The 19,017-nt window shown below is 43.8% G+C and overlaps 1 protein-coding gene across 1 annotated transcript; it reads left to right on the top strand.

Annotated features, from left to right (window-relative positions):
• The first annotated feature begins 13,792 nt into the window (after positions 1-13,792).
• Positions 13,793-18,921, top strand: LYG1 (lysozyme g1). Its single transcript, XM_016157244.2, has 5 exons — positions 13,793-13,835; positions 15,678-15,782; positions 16,740-16,924; positions 18,478-18,610; positions 18,803-18,921. Exons 1-5 carry the CDS (start codon positions 13,793-13,795, stop codon positions 18,919-18,921), a joined length of 585 nt encoding a protein of 194 aa, XP_016012730.1.
• Positions 18,922-19,017: the final 96 nt, after the last annotated feature.

Below are 19,017 nucleotides of genomic sequence, written 5' to 3'. Positions count from 1 at the left end.
CAGCGACTGTTCTGCCTTCCTCTCCCACTCTTAAAGACCCCCATGATCTCGTTGGGCCCACCTGGGTGATCCAGGATCTTCTACCTATTTTAAGGTCACTTGAACGGCAGCCTTAATTCCACCTGCTGCCTTGATTCCTTCTCTGTGTTACATACAATCAGAAAACAGGTCTCGGTGTCCATGATTCAGACATGGAATTTTTGGGGGAGGCCAGTGTTCTGCCTAGCCCCCTGGAGAGCTTCAGTGGGTGCTGAGGCCTGGGCTCTGTTCCCCGCATTTTGATGACCAGTAATGGCTTACTGCAGTCCTTATTGACACCCAGGCGCCTGAGGTTCCCCAGGTTTCCACCGTTGAAAGTAGGAGGGGAGTGACTACACCAACACCACCAATGAGGCTAATGCTGTGTGGCCATAGAGCATCTCTAGGGGACACATGAGTGTGAAGGCTGGGCAAGTGGCTGGCTAGCTGGACCTCACAGCCTTACTTGGTAAGTGAACAGTCTGTCACTGGCAACCAGCCAAGCCTTGAATATAGCTATACACATTGTGCATGGGTCCTAGCAATATACTGTTAAGAAATTAAGCTATAAAGTTCCTTTTGGAAAATAGTATTGATTTGAAAAAAAAAAAATCTTTCAAAAGCGAGGGAATGGAGGACGTTGCTTCTGGGAAGATGGAGTCCACACGCTTCTTCCTGTTCTCCTAAGTGAAAACCTTGGACTGTGTATGTTTTAAAAATATGAGAAAGCTGACAGGTGAAGAGAAGAAGGTAGAGTGGCTCAGAACCTCAAGAATTGTACAGCAGTGAGTTCCCTACATTTTGTTTCTTTCATTTTTTGCTTCAGATATGCCAGTCTTGAAGGTGAAAGAAGCCAGCAACCTGGAAACAAACACCTATGGCCCCAGAAAACTCTCCTCCCCACCTCTCGCCCTCAAAAAAACCCTCAACGAAGCCTGCTCTAACCAAAGGGCCAGGAAAGGAGCAGACCAGCAAGACAGACAGCCTTTACACAATTGCGGCTCACTCTAGCCAAACGCCATAGAAAAACTGTGGCCTCAGCCCCACCAGCAGAGGCTGGGTGGGGAGCATTGGTTTCCACCCTTGCCAGGCTGTCTCCAGGTGCCCCAACACCTCCCGGTGTTGTGGAGTCAGAAAGGAATCTTCATTCCAAGGGGGTTAATGGATTTCCTGACCACTCAGCGGTGTCACTAGGGACTTCCACCACCACCTGGAAGTAGACAGCACTCTTTCTCCAATAAAGGTGATTCAGAGGCCTAGCGGAGAAATCAGGAAAACGACCACCATCCAGCCGTAAAGAGGCCAGCCCAACCTCAATGGCAGGGGGCCAGAAACCAGGCACGCTTCCCAGCCGGGAAGATGTCAGTAGAGGACTGGTGGGATTCACCCCCTGCCCAAGCACAGCAAAACTTCGTAGCCCCGCCCCCTGGGTGTGCACAGACTTTCATCGCTGCCCAGCAGCAACCACATGGTCCCGCCCCCTTCCCCTGTAGAGCGACATCTGAGGAAACCAGTTAATGGCTTTAAATAAGGTCTAGAGTCTCATAACATAGTGTCTCTGATGTCCAGGTTTCACCTGAAAATCACTCATCATACCAAGAACCGGTAAGATCTGCAACTGAATGAAAAAAAAAAAAAGCAATAGATGAAAAATGACAATATACACGTGACAGAAATGTTAGATTTATCCAGCAAAGATTTCTAAATTACAAACAAACTTGAGACAAATAGTAAAAGAGAGTCTCAGGAAACAAATAGAAAGTCTCAGCAAGGAAAAAAAGATTTAAAGAAGAACCAAATAGAAATTCTAGAATTGAACTGTATAATTACACGCTTGTTTCCTCAAATCCCATGGGTCCCATAATAAGTTATTAATTGGGGGATAACAATATGTAATAGCCAGTTGGCTCATATTGGCCTCAGTGAAAGTTAATTCGGAGCCAGAGGATGGGAAGCCCCAACCGGCCTCAAGGGATCTCTTTTTGATACAGAGACAAGGCAGTTATTTCTCAAGGAAGAATTTACAACCTATGAGACTTCCTTATTCCCTTGGAGTAGCCAAGTGGCTGCTATTAAAGAGCATCTAGTCTCTCCACCACTGAAAGCAAATCTCCATGTTGGGAAAACCTGGTCTGAGGCAATGGCAGTCTACCAGACTTGTTAGGGACACTTCCTGAGGACAATCAGCTCTGTTCAACAATGGTTCCTTAAATAATAAGCAACTTTTTCTGGCCTTGATTGATGCAGTTCTCACATCACAGTACCATCAAGAATAGGTCAACTCCTCTGATCCCCAGAGATGGTAGGAGGCTTCTCATGAGTAATAATGATCCATCTACTTCACTTCTTCCATCAATCATTCAGAAGGAAGCAGCAAGCTTATGAATTGTATTTTCTACAACCGGCAGTATATTTAGCCGTGGAACCTTTTCCCTTCTGATGATTTTAGGTGGCTAAACTTTTCTTGGGCTGAAATTTCAGTCAGAGCTTTCCTTTCCTTCACTGACCTTAATGGAAATTGGAAGTTGTGGTCTTTTGCAATAAGAATGCTTGACTATGTGTAGACTTTTGTTTCCGAAAATGGCATCGTACAATGTGAAAACGGAAAAAAATAATCCATAAATTCTGTGTTAGGTGTATGAAAAGAAACCACACAGATTTTATCGTTTCTGATATTTCAGCTGATCTGTGGTGAAGAGCAATGATAAGGTTTATGTGGCTGTAAGGTGTCCTCAAATGAATATAAAGATTCTCCAGGGGCAGATCAGGCCAGATTAACTCCTTCCTTTGCTCTCAGTAAAACACTAACAGGATCATCCTGGATATGGAGACAGGAAATCCCTCTTGAGCCTGCTCAACAAATGAGTGCATGACACTCTCAGAATCAGCTGGGTACAAGCGGGCCATAGCACTGCACCCCACACCTGTGTCTGAGACCAGCCGAAGAGAAGGGCAAGAAGAACTGCCAAAGTTTCCCCAGGAAATGTCAACAGAGCACCCCACAGCCTCTAACCCATTATAAAATGCCACTAGGAACAGTCCTGGACTCCAACACAGAACTTGCAGATTGGCACAGCTGACACTCCTACCGAACCAAGCCGACACTGGATGCCAGCAACACCCCAGAACTGAGACACCTAAAAACACACCTCCAAAAATTTCCAAACTCTTCTAGTTAAAAACAATTGAGGCCTCTCCAGTAAACTAAATAGGAAGGTTTTGTTTTGTTTGTTTGGTTTGATTTATGGGTTTTTTGTTTTGTTTTTTTTCACCAAAAGAAAAACTAGGTAAAGTCATGAGCCGCATAGCAACATTTCAGTCAATGACAAGCCACATATACGATGTCGGTCCCATAAGATTATCCTGGAGCTGACAAATTCCTATCACCTAATGGCGTCGTAGGCATCCTAACATTGTAACGCTACACATTACTCATGTGTTTGTGGTGATGCTGGTGTAAACAAACCTACTACGCGGCCAGTTGTAGGAGATTATAGCACATACGATTATGTACAGTACATAATGCTTGATGATAATAAACAACTATGTTACTGATTTATGTATTTACTATACTATACATTTTATCATTATTTTTTGAGTGTATTCTTTATTTAAAAAATTACTGTAAAATAGCATGCTGTGTTACACAGGCAGCAGCCTCGTATGTCATGTGTTTACCCATTTCTTGATTGTATTTTCTCTTGTGCTTGATTTAATCTTGTGTTGTTTTGGACAGCAACATGCTGTACAGGCTTGTAGCCCAGGAGCCATAGGCTATCCCACAGAGCCTAGGTGTGCAGTAGGCTAGACTGCCTAGAAGTGCATTCTATGAAGTTCACACAATGAGGAAATCAGCTAACGACTCATTTCTCATAATGAATTCCCATCGTTAAGTGGCACATGACTATATACAAGAAGTTTGATGATTTCCACAATAAAATATAGCAAGTCAGTGGTGTCCAAAGCCATCACTGATGGCTCTTTCTCAGTTCCTTTTTTCTGATTTATTTCCTTCTGCCTGCCTCCTGGCATCTGGGAAGAGGACACTGCTGACAGCATTCCTTTCTGGTAGCCAATATCTTGTCAGCAAGGCTTGTTTAATTGCCACCTCAGAAAGTTCCACGAGGACTTTGTTGAAGATTCTTTGGTAAGTTATTTGGAGACTATTAGATGAAAACAGCTTTGCAAATATAAATTTATTTTCATCTTTTCCCTGTCTTTCCTTTTCCCACTGCCTTTCCTTTAGTGTCTGTTGAGGTCCAGACCTTTGTCAGCGGCTTCACATGAGTTGGTTGAATTGATTGAACTTGGAAGGGAGAAGGTCTAAGGATACTAAGAATACCATTGAGTCATTTACAAACTTTATCTCATTTAAGCCCTGAAAACTCCCTGTGAGGTAAGAGCATTGTCTCCACTTTAACAGCCAAGGAAACAGGTTCAAAGAAGTCAACCTGCCCAAGTTCGCCCAGAACCCTGAGATTTCAAACTTCACACTCTCTGTCCCTCTGCCCCTGTTTCCCATCAAAAGTAGCCAACCCCTCGTGTGAACTCAGGACCCCATTCTCAATCATCTTTGAGAACACTTTGTTCATTTACATTCCCTTGATGCATTTTTAAGCTCTTTCTCTGCTGAACCCACCCCATTAGGGTTCAGAGATGTTCTAGTAGTTTCTCTTTTAAAAACAAGTGATAAATACCTCTTCCTTTGCTTCTACAACAGGGATATATCTGAGAAGTGAGTCATTATGCTATTTCATTGTAGTGTAAACATCACAGAGGGCACTTACACAAACCTGGATGGTCTAGCCTACTGCACACCTAAGTGATATAGTCTAGCCTATTACTCCCGGGCCACAAGTCTGTACAGCACATTACTGTCCAAAACAACACGAAGTTAAATTAAGCACAAGAGAAGATGATGTTAGGACAGCCATGATGCCACTAAGCGATAGGAATTTTTCAGCTCCATTATATTCTTATGGGATTATAACGTCTCACAGGCACATGAAGTCTAACTCATTCTATTAAAATATAAGTTTTCTAGGGGCTGTCCTGTTCATGCCCACATCATCCATCCCCAGCATCATATCTGACATGGAATAAATTCTCCATGAATTTTTGAATGAATGGGTAAGATTTGAATAAGTCAGTAAATTAAATAATAGAACCCGTTAGTTGCAAATATCATTATCTCAACTCAAACTATTTTTAAGAAAAAGAGGAATTTAGTCTGAGACCATTGGGTGTTTCAACTGAACCTGCGGACACGGACATGGTTGGACCTCCAGTGCATTTGGACCTTCTGCTTAGGACACTGTCAGGAATCTCTCCAATACTCACTCTTTCTTATTCCTGTGCAGCTACTTCATTTTTCTCTCTAGCTGCTTTTTTAGCACCTCAGACCAAATGCAGACTCTAGACCAGTGGATGGCAAACTTTATATTAGAGGCCCAAATAGGCTTGTGGGACATATGGCCTCTGTAGCAAGTACCTCTGCCACTATGGCACAAAAGCAGCTATAGATAATATGTAAATGCATGGTCATGACTGTGTTTTAATAAAGTTTTATTTATAAAGCAGATGGTGCCCTTGGACCATAGATTGGCAACCCCTGTTCTAGACTACTAACAGATATCAAATCCACATGCCCTCAACTTCAGCAATTTGAAGAGAAATGGCCACATCTTTCTTGGTTCCGTGCTGTGTCTTGACCCAACTCAAGTCATTTTTCCATCCTCAGTCCAAGAGGCTGTGACCAAGTAGGTAGAGACATGACACAATGTGGCTACTCTCATGGTACTCACACTTGTAGTGCAAGAGAACTGAAGATAGGGGCCAATTCCCAGGAAAAACCATGCTGGTAATATATGTCTAAAACTAAATTCCTGACTTTCTTTTGCAAATCTGCGCCATGGCTAACATTCTAGCACCATTCTCCTCATTGCCTATGCCCTCATTAGTTCCTTCTTTCTTTGCATTTAGTCCCACTCTAGGTGAGGTCAATTCCACCCCTAAGATACATCTCGACTATGTCTACCCTCTTAACCATTGTCCTAGTTCAAACATTATCTCTCACATGGTCTTCTGCAATGTCTCTCTGGTCCCTTCACTCTTGCTCACCTCTAGTCCAATCAGCAGCCCAAAGACACTTTTAAAACACAAACCTGTCATTTTTCTGTAGGGTCCAGAAAGCTTTGGGGTGACTTTCTTTTTAGGCCACTATGACTCTTGGGGTTAGAGGACCCAGGTGCTGTGGGAGATGAGTTGGAAGTCATTACAGAATCTGCAGGGTCCATGAGAAGCTGTTACTCAGAGACATGAATGGCAACCAAAGGAAGGACCAAAGTTCACTGATAGATCAAACATTGAGCGGGGCAGGGGATTGAAGAAGCAAGAGTCCAGGAAGCACCTGTTTATAACTTGATTGCTACATGGGGCAGGGTGGTGGGGGTGGGGGGTGGTCATCCAGGGGAAGTGAGACTTGGCTGTCAACTCAGACCTAGACCCCTAGCTCAGTTGTTCCCTTCCTAAACAAGACACTTTCATCATCTGTCAATGAAGATGTTTAAGTGAGGAGTAAAAGAGATGACATTTGGGAAAGATCCTTATATGCTCGATAAATGGTTTCAACCTGTATGTGGTAGAATCTTGTGATATTTATACATGGCTGGGATGTAAGAAAATACCATGGGGTACCAGGAAGAGAGAAGAATGGGGAAGAGGATATTGGTTAGGAGATATCTTAGAGAAGAAATAGTATGGGCAGGAACAGACACTTTCTGAAACTTTTGAGTGGTAGATGGGCAAAGAGGATTTGGGGGAAGTTTGGTGATGTGTGGAACGATTCTCCTTTTGGTAATCATACTTAGGGTAATTTCCTGAAAAGTTATCTATTTGTTTGGGGGTTCTAGGAGAATTGATTTGTGTCCCTTTAGATGGGTACCATGCAGAACCTGGCCTTAAGGTGAGAGTAAGAATATTAAATTCATTCAAGACACAAACTCAAACTGAGGAGAGAATCCGGTGTTTGTGAAGTAAAACAACAGTGGGAGAGAGGTGTGTGTGTGTGTGTGTGTATGTTGTGATTTATAATAAGAAATATATATTTTGTCTTTTTCTTCGTTCCTGGAACAGAGTTTCTCAACTCTTGGAATTTCTTGTGATGAGAATGATAAAGCCATCTTTGGTTACATTACTGAGGTGACTTGTGGAAGCATCTAAGGATGGGGCCTGCCAGGGAAACCATGTGATTAGAGGTTTGGAATTTTGGGGCCCATTCTGCCCCTGCCTCACCCTGGGAGAAGAAAGAACCCTGGAGGTTCAATTCGATCACCAACGGCCAATGATTTAATCAATCTGACGCCTCTGTATGAAGCCTCCATAAAAACTGAAAGGATGCAGGGTTCGTAGAGCTTCTGAGTTGATGAACTTGTAGAGGTGCTAAGAGAGTGTCACAGTCAGAGAGGACACAAAAGTTCCACACCCTGTCCCCACACCTCGCCCTTTGCAGATACTCTTCCATCTGGCCGTTCCTGAGTTATAGCCTTTTATAATAAACCAGTTAGTAAAATGTTTTTCTGAATTCTATGAGCCACTCTACCAAGTTCATTGAACTCAAGGAGGAGGTTTTTGGAACCTCAGAGTTATAGCCAGTTGGTTAGAAGCACAGGTGACACAACTTGGACTTGCCAAGGTGGCAATCGCAAGGGCTGAGCCCTTAACCTGGGGATCTGATATTGACTCCAGGTAGATAGTGTTGGAATTAAGTCGTAGGACGCCCGGCTGGTGTCACAGAATTGCTTGGTGTGACCATATTGGAACTGATGTTAGAATTTTAGGTGGATTCACTGCTCACCCAGCTCTGGGGACATGGCAGAGAATATCATGAGCTGCTCCTCTGCAGTCTTGCTTAAGTCCCAGTGCAGTCCCTCCTCCACGTCCCTCACTGGACGTCCATCAGGTCTGTGGAAGGAAGGTCATCCATGAGGGTTCTGGCTAAAGACTGGACAAGCCTGAAGGCCTACTTGGGCATCGTTTCTGTAGAGCTGTCGCCAGGCCACAGGCTGGCTACCGAGCAGGGAGAACCTTCTGGGACATTAATGTGATCCCTCAGCTCAGGATTGGACCAATCCTGGTGACATGGTGTGTCTGCAGACAGGGCCCAGGCATCCCCATATTTCTTCACACTGTAATAAATTTTAGTTTTCGTTGATGTGTGCTAGTCCTTAGTGGACAAAACAAAGAGCAAGGGTTCCATTTTTTGGTGGGAATATGGTTTGTAATGGGGTACATTGTTTCTTTACTTTTTAACCTAACTCAGCCAATTACAGAAAAGACACCAGCATTCTCACACCCTTGTCCCCAAATTTAAAGTTCGGGAAGTTTGTCTAGGTCTGGATCTGGTCACAGTGCCCCACCTTCTGTGGCCTCATCATCTCAGACACAGGTAGAGAATAACAAGATCCTAATCCCCAAAGTTAGAGCTAATGTCAAGTCATTAACTTCCTAAAGGCTGTAAACAAACCTTTAATTCATTTGTTCATTCATTCCATAAACACTTATTGAATACCTCTTATGTGCCATTTCGGGGAAACAAGAAAAAAGACCCAGTCCTTGCTCTCAAGCTGTTTTCAGATGGACAAAACAACTTCACCACTACCAACAACAAATGTCATAGGTGTTGCAATGGAAATATCCAGAGGGCAGCACGGAACATGAGGCATGCAAGCCTGCCCTGGAACCCAGCTCTGGGAACCCGGTCTGAATCCTATTGGGTGAGGTCGTAGCAATTCTTCCTGCATTGATCAATTCAATATATATTAACCCAATACCCACAATGTGCCAGACTCTGCTCTGGGCTGTAAAAACTTGGTTGAAAATGCACAGTTAAGTTCACTGCTCACAGCTTGCATTCTAGCCATGGCTGGGCAGAGGGGTGGAGGACACATTACAAACAAGTTAGTCATGTATTTCACAGGTTTTATGGAGTATATTATATGTGTCAGGCAGGGTGTTAGGTGCTGGGGTTATAAAGACCAATGAGACACTGTCCCTGTTCCCGAAAGCATTTCAGCCTGAGGTAGGGGCCTGTGGAAGTCACAGAGCAAGCGAAGGGTTGCGTCTGGGGAAAACCTGTCATTGAGTAGAGCTGCACCCTCCTGTAGCTATGAGACATCCCTGGGCAATCTGGGGCAGAGTCCTTCCTGGAAATGTCATTAAACCCTCCTGAAGTATTTACTGAGGTCGTCATTTAGGAACAAGATGGAGTGTTGGATTACATAAAAGAGCAGCATCCAGCCTATCTAAGGTGTGGCTCTACTCACCTGAAATACAGACCAAGAAGAAGTTTCAGATTCTCCAAATTCTCCTCTCTTTCCTTCCTTCCTTCCTTCCTTCCTTCCTTCCTTCCTTCCTTCCTTCCTTCCTTCCTTCCTTCCTTCCTTCCTTTTTTCCTTCCTTTGTTTTTTTCTTACCTAACCCCACTCCTAGAAACTTGTCCAAATAAAATGCACTAGACCTGAAAGTGTCAAAGTGAACCTACAATTAGGATCTGCCCTCCTCTGAGGTGTGGTGAGAAACTAATTGGTTAATGTTTGCAAAATGCCAGGACATCCTTGAATAAAAGGCCTTCTATAAGTTCAAAGTATTGTTAATTATTATGATCATTGCTATAATTAGCCATAAATCTTTTCATAATAGGATGAAGTCAACACTTTTAAAAAGAACAAGTAGGCCAGGGACTGTATATAAAGCATCAGTGGGCTGCCTGCCTTTAAGGACAAGAGCTAAGTGAAGACAGGTGAGTATAAAACAGAGTTGTAGAATTTATGCTCAGGCTTATTTAGGATGGAAAATCCAGTCTATGGTGATCGATTGATAATGATTTTGTCTTTGCTGCTGAGTAAACAAGAAACGTTGGAGTCAGATTAAATTAAAGGACTTTGTGAGGAAAACTCAAGTTATAAAAAATTATGTACATGATAGAACAATTTTTTTCCTTTTCATTACAATATTTACAGAAATTTATATTTCTTTTAATGCAAGTATATAGTTACTTTTGGATTTGTGAGCATTTGCAAAACAAAGAATGGAAGAACAGAACTATATATGCATTTAATAGAAGCTGTAACAGGACAAATGGGGAGTCTGTTTATTCAAAGCCAAAGGACAGATGGAGGCATTTGTATTTCACCAGATGGTGCTCTCTTCTCCACTCTCATGCTCACTCTTGCCAAGGTTACCTTAACTTCATAAATCTTAAGTGATGGTTCTGTAACAGAGCTCTGTTTTTTCTGGAAGCTGTGAAAGAACCAAGTCCAATGTGTCTAGACAGCTTAAGCTTGATAGAGTTAAAGGATGTTCAAGCTTCAAGAGTCTTGGGTGAAACAGAGAGGCCGTGGTCTCTGGTCTGGTCTCTGTTCAGAATGGAATATTTCTGGGACAGCCTCCAGCATCAAGACTGAAGTTTTCAACTCTGGAAGCTCCGATCAGATAGTGAGGAAAGTAGACACGGTAGCCTCACAGAGAGAAGGAGTCCCTTCTAGGCCTCTCTCCACATGGAGAAAGTTTTGATCTGCAAAGTGTGAAGAGAAGTGACCAAAACTCTGAGCTCTCCCAGCCTGTAATCTTTGCTCACAACTCCAATTTAGTAAATCGGTATTTTTCCCAGACCATGTAGAAAATCACCTCTGCAAAAAGTGAGTTTAAAAAGAGCCTTATGGTTTACTTTGAAAAGTTAGATTTCTCTCAAGGATATGCAACCTTAGTGGCAGAAACAGTTTATATTGGTGACTGTTGCTGTTATTTTAATGTAAGGCCTGTTGGTACATAGCTATCTTGGAGGCAAAGGGCTGGGATGTTGCCGCCAGTGTGTGGAGGGAAGAGAAAGATGAGACAGTGAGAGGGGGTACTGAGACGGGACGAAAAGGTTCTCAGGGAGCAAGTGAGGGAGAGAGAGGGGGCAACAAAACCAGGGTGACAATGCAATGTGGAGCAGATGACCAGGCCTAAAGTGGAAGTGTAGAGCAGTTCTCAGTTCTTCCGGGATCAAATGGGGACCCATGATGGGGAGGGGCTACCTTTACCCCCAGGCCTGGCAGGGTGTGGATATGACACATTGCCCAAGCTGGTTGCAGGGCCCTAGGAGGGAAGGGGTCGGGGGCGGGGGGGGGGGGGGAGGGTGTGGTGGGAGGTGGACAGGCGTGGTGTCTAGGGATCGAAGTTTATGGCAAAGGTCTGGGAGAGTTTTCATGGAAAAGAAATGAGAGCTCTATGGTAGAGGAACTGCTGAGACCAAAACTTTAGTGCCACTTTTTCCAGAACAATTGTTTAAGTGAGGAAGAAATGATCGATTCCTCCTTGCAAACCAAAACGACCCTTTAGGAACTGCAAAGTGTGCTGTGGAGAGAGGCTGGAGATGACTCTAGGAACTTGAATTGTCCCCAAAGGAGGTTCAGGCTGTCAGTTTCCAGGGTGCCTGGTGGGTGCCACGACTCCAGCTTGTTGACACACACATGCTGCTTGTCACTATTTGCTCTCCAAGAAGTGGGGGATGAGCCAGACATGGTGCTGGGCACTGACTCTGTGCAGTCTGGCTAGACATTCTCACAGTGGTTCCAAGTGCTGGGAGTGAGGGATGTTAATAGGTTAGTCATCGAGAGTGCAGGGACCCTCCCTGAGCCCGGGCAGTCCCTTTCCCACCAAGTGCCAGGTGCCTGTACAGTTGGGGCCCGGAGCTTGGCTTGTGTCAACATATAGTATTCATGTCCATTGTTGCTGCTTGTTCTTTCCTGGTGTAATTGTGGAGGAAACATGAAGGAAAAGAACTCTGTTTTTCCAAGTAATTGTATATTTACTTAGACTCTTGATTCAAGTGTTTGCTCAACAGATATTTAGTTGAATTGTTACCTCCATTAAAGCAGGAGTGTGCATATAACTGTGGTATTTGACACTTTCATAACACTTGGGGATGAGGTAGCCTTCATGCTGCAATAAACCTAAGTACTTGCACTTGGGCTTCCAAGAAGAAGTTGTTTTTGCTCCCCAGAAAAGCAGCAAAAAGAGTAAAATGTCCCAGATTTAGCATCGGGTTACAGGCAGTGCTATTTTCTGCTGGGTTCTTTCCATAAAGACTCTGTCAAGATGGACTTTCTATGAGCTTTTCCCATATCTGAGCGACTGTTCAGTCTTTTTCCTGGGACAGGGTGTCCTCTCTCATTCAATGCTGAGTGCTAAATAGACAATTCCTGTTCGGTGACTGAACCCAAGAGTTCCTGCTGACCCCACTACAATTCCAAGTTCCCATAACTCTTTTGGGCTGTGACTCAGCATGACATTTTCTGCTCAGTTACAAGAAATCAGGTAGACCGTCTCAGTGTTGCAAGGGACAAAAACAAGGTGGCACACGTATCTGAGAGGCACGCGACCCCTTGGTGTAAGAAGACTTAATTCAAATGACTTTCTTACTACTTCTTCATCTTTTTTAAAAAATTGTTTTTAATTTTTCAATTACAGTCGAATTCAACAGTTGATTAGTTTCAGGTGTATAGCATAGCAGTTAGACATTTACATAACTTACAAAGTGATCCCCTGATTAGTCTACGACACACCTCACAACCTCTCCTTCACCTCGAGATGCAATCTCTTCTTGGGTGTTTGGAAGGGACCACTCATAGCGTTATGAAAGTGCCAAATTCCACATTTATGCACCCACTCCTGCTTTAATGACAGTTATGATTCAGAATGACAGGTAGCCAGGCTCAGTCTCTTGGAGCAGGTGATGGGAGTGCCCTGCAATGGGAGGAGCTGGTGGTGGGTGAGGCGTTGGGGAACAGGCGGCCTGCTCCTCCAGCATTCCCTAGGGCCAACTGCAAGGATGCTGGTGGCACTGGTTTTTCATTTGGCATCTGGCAGGGGACCATGTCTCTTTGGACATGTGGGTGGGTGACTAGAGGAATGGTTGAGTGAGAGAGAGAAAGCACATGACAACAAGTGAGAGAGCAAGCACTTGATGGCGACAGTAGTCACCTCTCCTGTCTGAAGAGCACCTTATAGGTTTGGTCCTGGACCCCTGACCATGACCTGATTTCATGGGGATGTGACTTTGCTGGTGGGAACAACCCGTCTCTTTATCCCTCTGCCCAGGCTGTGGCCCAGGTTTGTTCCAGCCCAGGAGTTTCACCGGGGGTGGGGGCGATGGGGGACATGGCCCAAGGTGGCCAAGGGAGTCGGAGCTCCCCAGGCTGGGGGCTTAGAGTGGGGGGCAATGTCTCCCAGCTCCTTCCAATGACCAAAGTAAAGAATATATTCAAAGGTTACACTGTCCTCTAATCTGAAGGAAAAAGAACCAAATTAAAAGAAACACAAATACAAACATCTCCTTTTTGTATTATCTTTTTATAATGAAAAGGCTATTGGGATAAGTCACATGCAGCAAAAACTTGCTTTTCAGCATCTGAAGTCGGGGTCACTATGTTTCTCGTCACTGAGAATCAAAGTATCTTGGCTTCTTGAAAGAATTATTGTCCCTGTGGGCTAAGCAGGAGTGTTGTCATTTTAAACTAATTGAAAGGGTGGATGGAGCACATGTCCTACCTTTGCTTTTCTCATTGTGATTCAAACCATTAATTTTTTTAGTTTAGACATGGGGAAACTTGTTCTTAGTTTTTTTCCTCATACCTTCCCATATTGTTATTACGATGATGGACATTTTTACACCTGCGAGCTAATTTCTATTTTGAAATAATTTTAGGACGTGCAGAGTTAGATCATCACTATGTCTGTGCTGTGGCTGCTTCTGGGCCTCTTTGCCCTTATTGGTGAGTGTGTTTTATTTTTCCCAAATGACCTTGGAGATGGGAAGGAACATAATGGTACTTCTGATAAGTAAAACTACAGTGGAAAATGTAATTTTTTCCCTAAACTGTTTGACAAATCCCGGAGTTAGTCACAGCCATGGACAAGCAACCGCTTCTTGGATGCCCTACAAAAGAAGGGGCTTCTCTAAAATGTAGGGTGGGCTTACAACAGCATTGCTTGAGGCAGACTTTAAGTATATTCCATTGATAACTACTTATTGTTTCTCTATAGAAAATCTTTCTCCAAAAGTATTTTTCGAATTTATGACTGGACCATAGATTTCCACACAAGGCTTGAGGTTGCTTACCATAATAGGACTAACGTGATTCAGCAGAAAACCTGCTTTGAGGGAACTGGGGAAATGTGACTAAGCTGGCCACTGAGGCTGACATGTTTGCAATGTTTGAATTTCAGATTTGGTTTTAAGGTTCCTTACAGCTGGAGCGAAAAAGGAAAAGTATACTTTTTTTGATAAATAAAAGGAGAAAACATAGTTCCTCAAGAGAAACAAATTTTTTTAGTGCCTCAAAATTCTAAAAACTGCTCAGATGAGGTCAGTCTTGCATGCATTTGTTTGTTGACCTATTTATTCAACAAATATTTAAAAATTCTTATAAGGAATTTTGGGACCATAAGGAACTTCAAGAATCATGTTATGTGGTTAGAGAGAGGCTACGAGGCAGGGAGCAATGAGTGACACAACCAGGTACCATTAAGGGTATTTGTCACCAATTATAAAAATAAAATGTACTGATTAAAAGATAAAAAAGGACACGCTGGCTTGTTTAATTTTTTGTATACTCACAAAGACCAAGACATTTCATTTTCTCATTTCTCTTAGATTCCTCAAAAGTTTTTAAACCAGAAGTATGTACTCCAAAAATACTAGTATTTTCAGATGCTAATCCCATGAAGCTCTTAGTAAGAGAACTTTAAAATATATCCACTTAAACGTACACATATGAGATAAGCAGTAAACATATATTTAAAGATCTTTAAATTATTAAGATTTGATGATATAATCTACTTTCATCAAAGAATAAAACAAATCAAAAAGAGCATCTAATGAGAAATCCTTACAGGCTTATAATAGTGAGGTGATTCTGTCAAGGGGCAAATTCCTGCCACCCATAGGCATCTTGTTACTGGGTCTGTGCCCTCTTAGTGGAGTGTGAATGATAAAGACTCAGAAATGTCCTTCTTTTCAGTGGTCTTTGTGGAATCCCACCAGTGTGTGAAACCTCTCCTCTCTGGGATCGCCATGTGCCCTCCCTCTTCTCAACTATCTTAGGCATCCTCTAGATGTGCACTGGAGAGCAGGCGAAGCCACCTCCACGTCACAGTTTATGAGCTCTGCCTTTGCTTGGGGTCTGGGCAGAGATTTCAGGGGGCCCACTCTTTATCCGTGTTTCTTGAGAGCAAACAAATATGTCACCATACCAATAAGTTAGGGGTATTGGAGGCAGAAGTGCTGAGAGCTGATGGAAGATGGAAGATGCAGACTAGCTTATAAGGAACACATGGTCTCTAATTTGACCCCAAGACACCCACTCAACAGCACTGGACAGACTCAGAGCTTGGCAAGAACTGTCCAGCGGTTGCCAATTCGGTATCAAGATGGTTCTGTGATAATCTCTTAGTCACTATACTGTAAATTTCACAAGGGTTTTTGTCACAGGGTCAAGCTCTTATCATTGACTTCAGTATAGTTGTGTTTATTAATGTCACTTCATTCGTGGACAGAAAGATGATCACAACTATCCTACTTCAATGCCTCAGCTTGAAATTTTCTCAATTTGTAGATTCATCTGAAAGCGGCAACTGGGGATGCTATGGAAACATCCGGACCCTGGACACCCCCGGGGCAGCTTGTGGAGTTGGAAGGCGCAGAGGCCTGAACTACTGTGGTAGCTATAATCTCAATGTCTTCCTTGCCCTCCTGCTCCTTCCTCTCAGACAGTGACTCCTGCAGGCAAGGGTGGCTGCAACAGGATTTTCTCCCTTCCCTTTGATACTCCACACCTGTGTCTCTCAGTCATTCCCACATGTTTTTATCCTCTCAATATATCCTTTGGGTTCCCATGGCCCCATGCTCCCGAGTGGTAGAAAGAGCACTGGACATGGAGTCCAAAGACCTTGTCTGAGCGTTGGCTCTGCTTCTTCAGGTCACTTAGTGCCCCAATCCTCCACCAGAAGGGGAATGCAGTGCTCACTTTACAGTGTTTTCGTAAATACCAGTCAGTAATGGGATGTGAGTGCTTCTGAAATCATAAGTGTGCTTAGGAGGTGAGGGGGCTAGCCAGGTCAGTTAGGGTTGGTTTTCATTTTGTCCAGCACTCTATTTAGTTCATAAAGGCTTAAGTACACATGATTCCTGGGTATTACTTAAGGGTGGAAAGGTAGACAAGGGTGAGTCCAAAGGTAGACAAGGGAGACTGTCAGAGACACTCTCCAAGGACTTCTTGAAGGGTGCAGGAGAACTTCTTCATCATATCATGTGCCCATTGTAGCTGATGGACAGCTGCATTTTATTGGGTGGCTCAGTTTAGGATGCTTAGAATGGCTCCCATGGTGCCTGTGACCACAGAATTTTCCTGGGAGGACCAGAGCTGGCTCTGAGAGCCCAGATGAGGGGCCTTGGCAGTGACAAAGGACACTGCCTCAGGGGATGCTGACTCAGGCTCATAGGAGGAGAATCACAGTCTCAAGTCTAACAGTGCCTGCCAGGAGCTTCATACCCAAACATGGGCTTCTCAGTTCTCAACCGTTGCCCAGGTCCTGGAGTATATTTCCTCTCTCCTCTTGAGCTCCTGTCTCGGTATACATTGCACCAAGCCACATCTTTCTTTCTATGTTTGCTTTAGGAGTTCGTGCTTCTGAAAGGATGGCTGAAATCGACCTGCCGTACCTACTGAGATATCAGCCTATGATGCATACTGTTGGCCAAAAGTACTGTGTGGATCCTGCCGTGATCGCTGGTGTCATGTCCAGGGAGTCTCCTGGTGGCAGTGTCCTGGTCAACGTGGGCACTATGGACAATGGAATCGGGGTGGTGCAGGTAACCTTCCATCAGTTATAATGTATGGCCGTTGTGCTGAACAGCACAGCCCGACGAGGACACCTTCATATTTGTCGTGTGGATGGCACTCCTGGGGCACAGCCCTATAGGGCAGAGTGAAAGGGGTTCCCGGGGGCTGTGGGAACCATGGCTGCCCGAGAGAGATGAACTGCCACATTTCTGCTTCATTTTAAGCCACAATTCCTTTTCAAAGTGAATTATGTTGTTTCCAGGATGTCATCATCTGTAGCCTATTCTGGATTTACAATAAGACCATGCAGGAAAAATGTCACAGACTGGGTCCTTGCTCTGTTATCTTACAACCATGGAACCATGGATAAACCATTTAATCTGCCTGGGCCTCAGTTTCCCCACCTATAAAATGTCATCCTCATAGAATTGTTATGAAGATTCAATCAAATAATGTGAAAAAGTACTAAGTGTCTGGTAGATTGTCAATGAATATTGAATTCCTTTTCCCTTGTTTTCCTTCTATGCAATTCTTAGTTTTAAAGGTCAAATTTTATTTTTGCATGAATTCTGCCTGGTTTCACTTCTCTGCCTGGTTTCACTTATCATCAATTCACTCCACTGTTGAATTAACCCTACTCTGGGGGAATCGGCGATGGCAGGGGAGACAATGAGACCACAGATTTTATCTATTGCATTTCGCATCATTGTCATAGTTGTCAAGAAACCAGTAACTTTTGCAGTCATTTTTTAAGCTTTTAGGAAAATGTATTCCTCAAAGATCTTTAAATTGGCTTCCTATTAGTACTTTGTATGGCATAACTTAAAAGCACTTTCAAATACTTTATCTTATTTTGATTTGGGGAACTGTCTAACAATCTGATGAAATGGGGTTGGAGAAGGCATGTCATCTACAAGTGAAGGTGAATTTACAAGGAGAGTGTCGTTGCTGTTAAGTCACACGGTAGCTAGAAAGTGCATAACTGGGACCAAGGGCAGCTTTGGTGATATTAGGGCCAGTGTCATTGCTGCTGCCCCTTTCTGTCTCCTTTGTAAAATCTCATTCTTGGGAAAAGGATGAGTTTATCATCTTTGAAGATGAAGCAAGAATTCCCCAGAGTCAGGTATTTCTCCTAAAAGTGGTTAAACCTACGTGGAATGGCAATCAAAGGTGGAGAAGAAAAGTCCAAGGTACCTTTAGACATTCAGATTATCTGGAAGGAGAATTACAAGTAGAGATAGAAAATCCCCTTTCTGAACTTTTGAAAGGTTTGTGGTTGCAGCGTTGAAGGACAGCTTCAGATGGGAACTTATGCTACCTGTCGACCCGGGCTTGCAACTCTTCCTCTCACCATTACACTGAGGTCTCACTGAAATGTCTGCTAGTCCCTTCCTTTGCCAAAACTTTGTAGTTTTACTATTTATCCTCAGGGAGCCTGAAGGTGGTACTGGTTCTGCCAAAGGAGAAGGAGAGGAGGAGAAGGGAAATGAGAAAGCAATACTGATCCCATGAAGCCACATGACCCTCCCACCTGGCTTACCTGGCTTTTCATCTGTCTTCTCCCTTCCTCTAGGATCCTGGCCATTACATTCCCACAACATGGATCAGCGAGTCCCAGCTTTCCCGGATGACTGAGGCCCTGACTGTTAAAATCAAAGAAATCCAGAGGCGGTTTCCAACCTGGACCCCCGACCAGTACCTGAGAGGTGGGTATAACCCATGGGTCGGTGGTTCCACAGCACGGGGTTAATAGGGACAAATGTAATGCATTGTGCCACACATCCCTAACCTCAGATTATTCCTGATAAGTGTGTGGAAGAGCATCTAAAGTGACTCATGAGCACTCTGAAGCCACGAGGGGCTCTGGAGTCAGTAGTGACCTGTCTCATCAATTGCAGGTGGACTCTGTGCCTATGTTGGAGGTCCTGGCTACATCAGAAGCACCCAGGACCTGAGCTGTGACTTCTGCAATGATGTCCTTGCACGAGCCAAATACTTCAAGAGACACGGCTTCTAACACAACATCAAACCCAAAGTCATTAACACACATGAGACCTCAATGGCTGCACAGATAAAACTCAGCCAAATCTGAGTTTGACTTGAGGTCATCGAA

The sequence above is a fragment of the Rousettus aegyptiacus genome, unplaced genomic scaffold, assembly GCF_014176215.1.
Source record: "Rousettus aegyptiacus isolate mRouAeg1 unplaced genomic scaffold, mRouAeg1.p scaffold_m13_p_7, whole genome shotgun sequence".
NCBI lineage: Eukaryota > Metazoa > Chordata > Mammalia > Chiroptera > Pteropodidae > Rousettus > Rousettus aegyptiacus.
Note: the sequence above shows the minus strand (reverse complement) of the source record. Positions and strands in the feature narration are given on the sequence as shown.

What these genes read in the sequence shown, in the direction of transcription:
- LYG1 (XM_016157244.2), top strand. Translation starts at nt 13,793, where the DNA reads ATGTCTGTGCTGTGGCTGCTTCTGGGCCTCTTTGCCCTTATTG. An exon ending in CAGAGGCCTGAACTACTGTG is followed by an intron (nt 15,783 to 16,739) that starts GTAGCTATAATC and finishes TGTTTGCTTTAG; the next exon opens with GAGTTCGTGCTTCTGAAAGG. An exon ending in CCCCGACCAGTACCTGAGAG is followed by an intron (nt 18,611 to 18,802) that starts GTGGGTATAACC and finishes CATCAATTGCAG; the next exon opens with GTGGACTCTGTGCCTATGTT.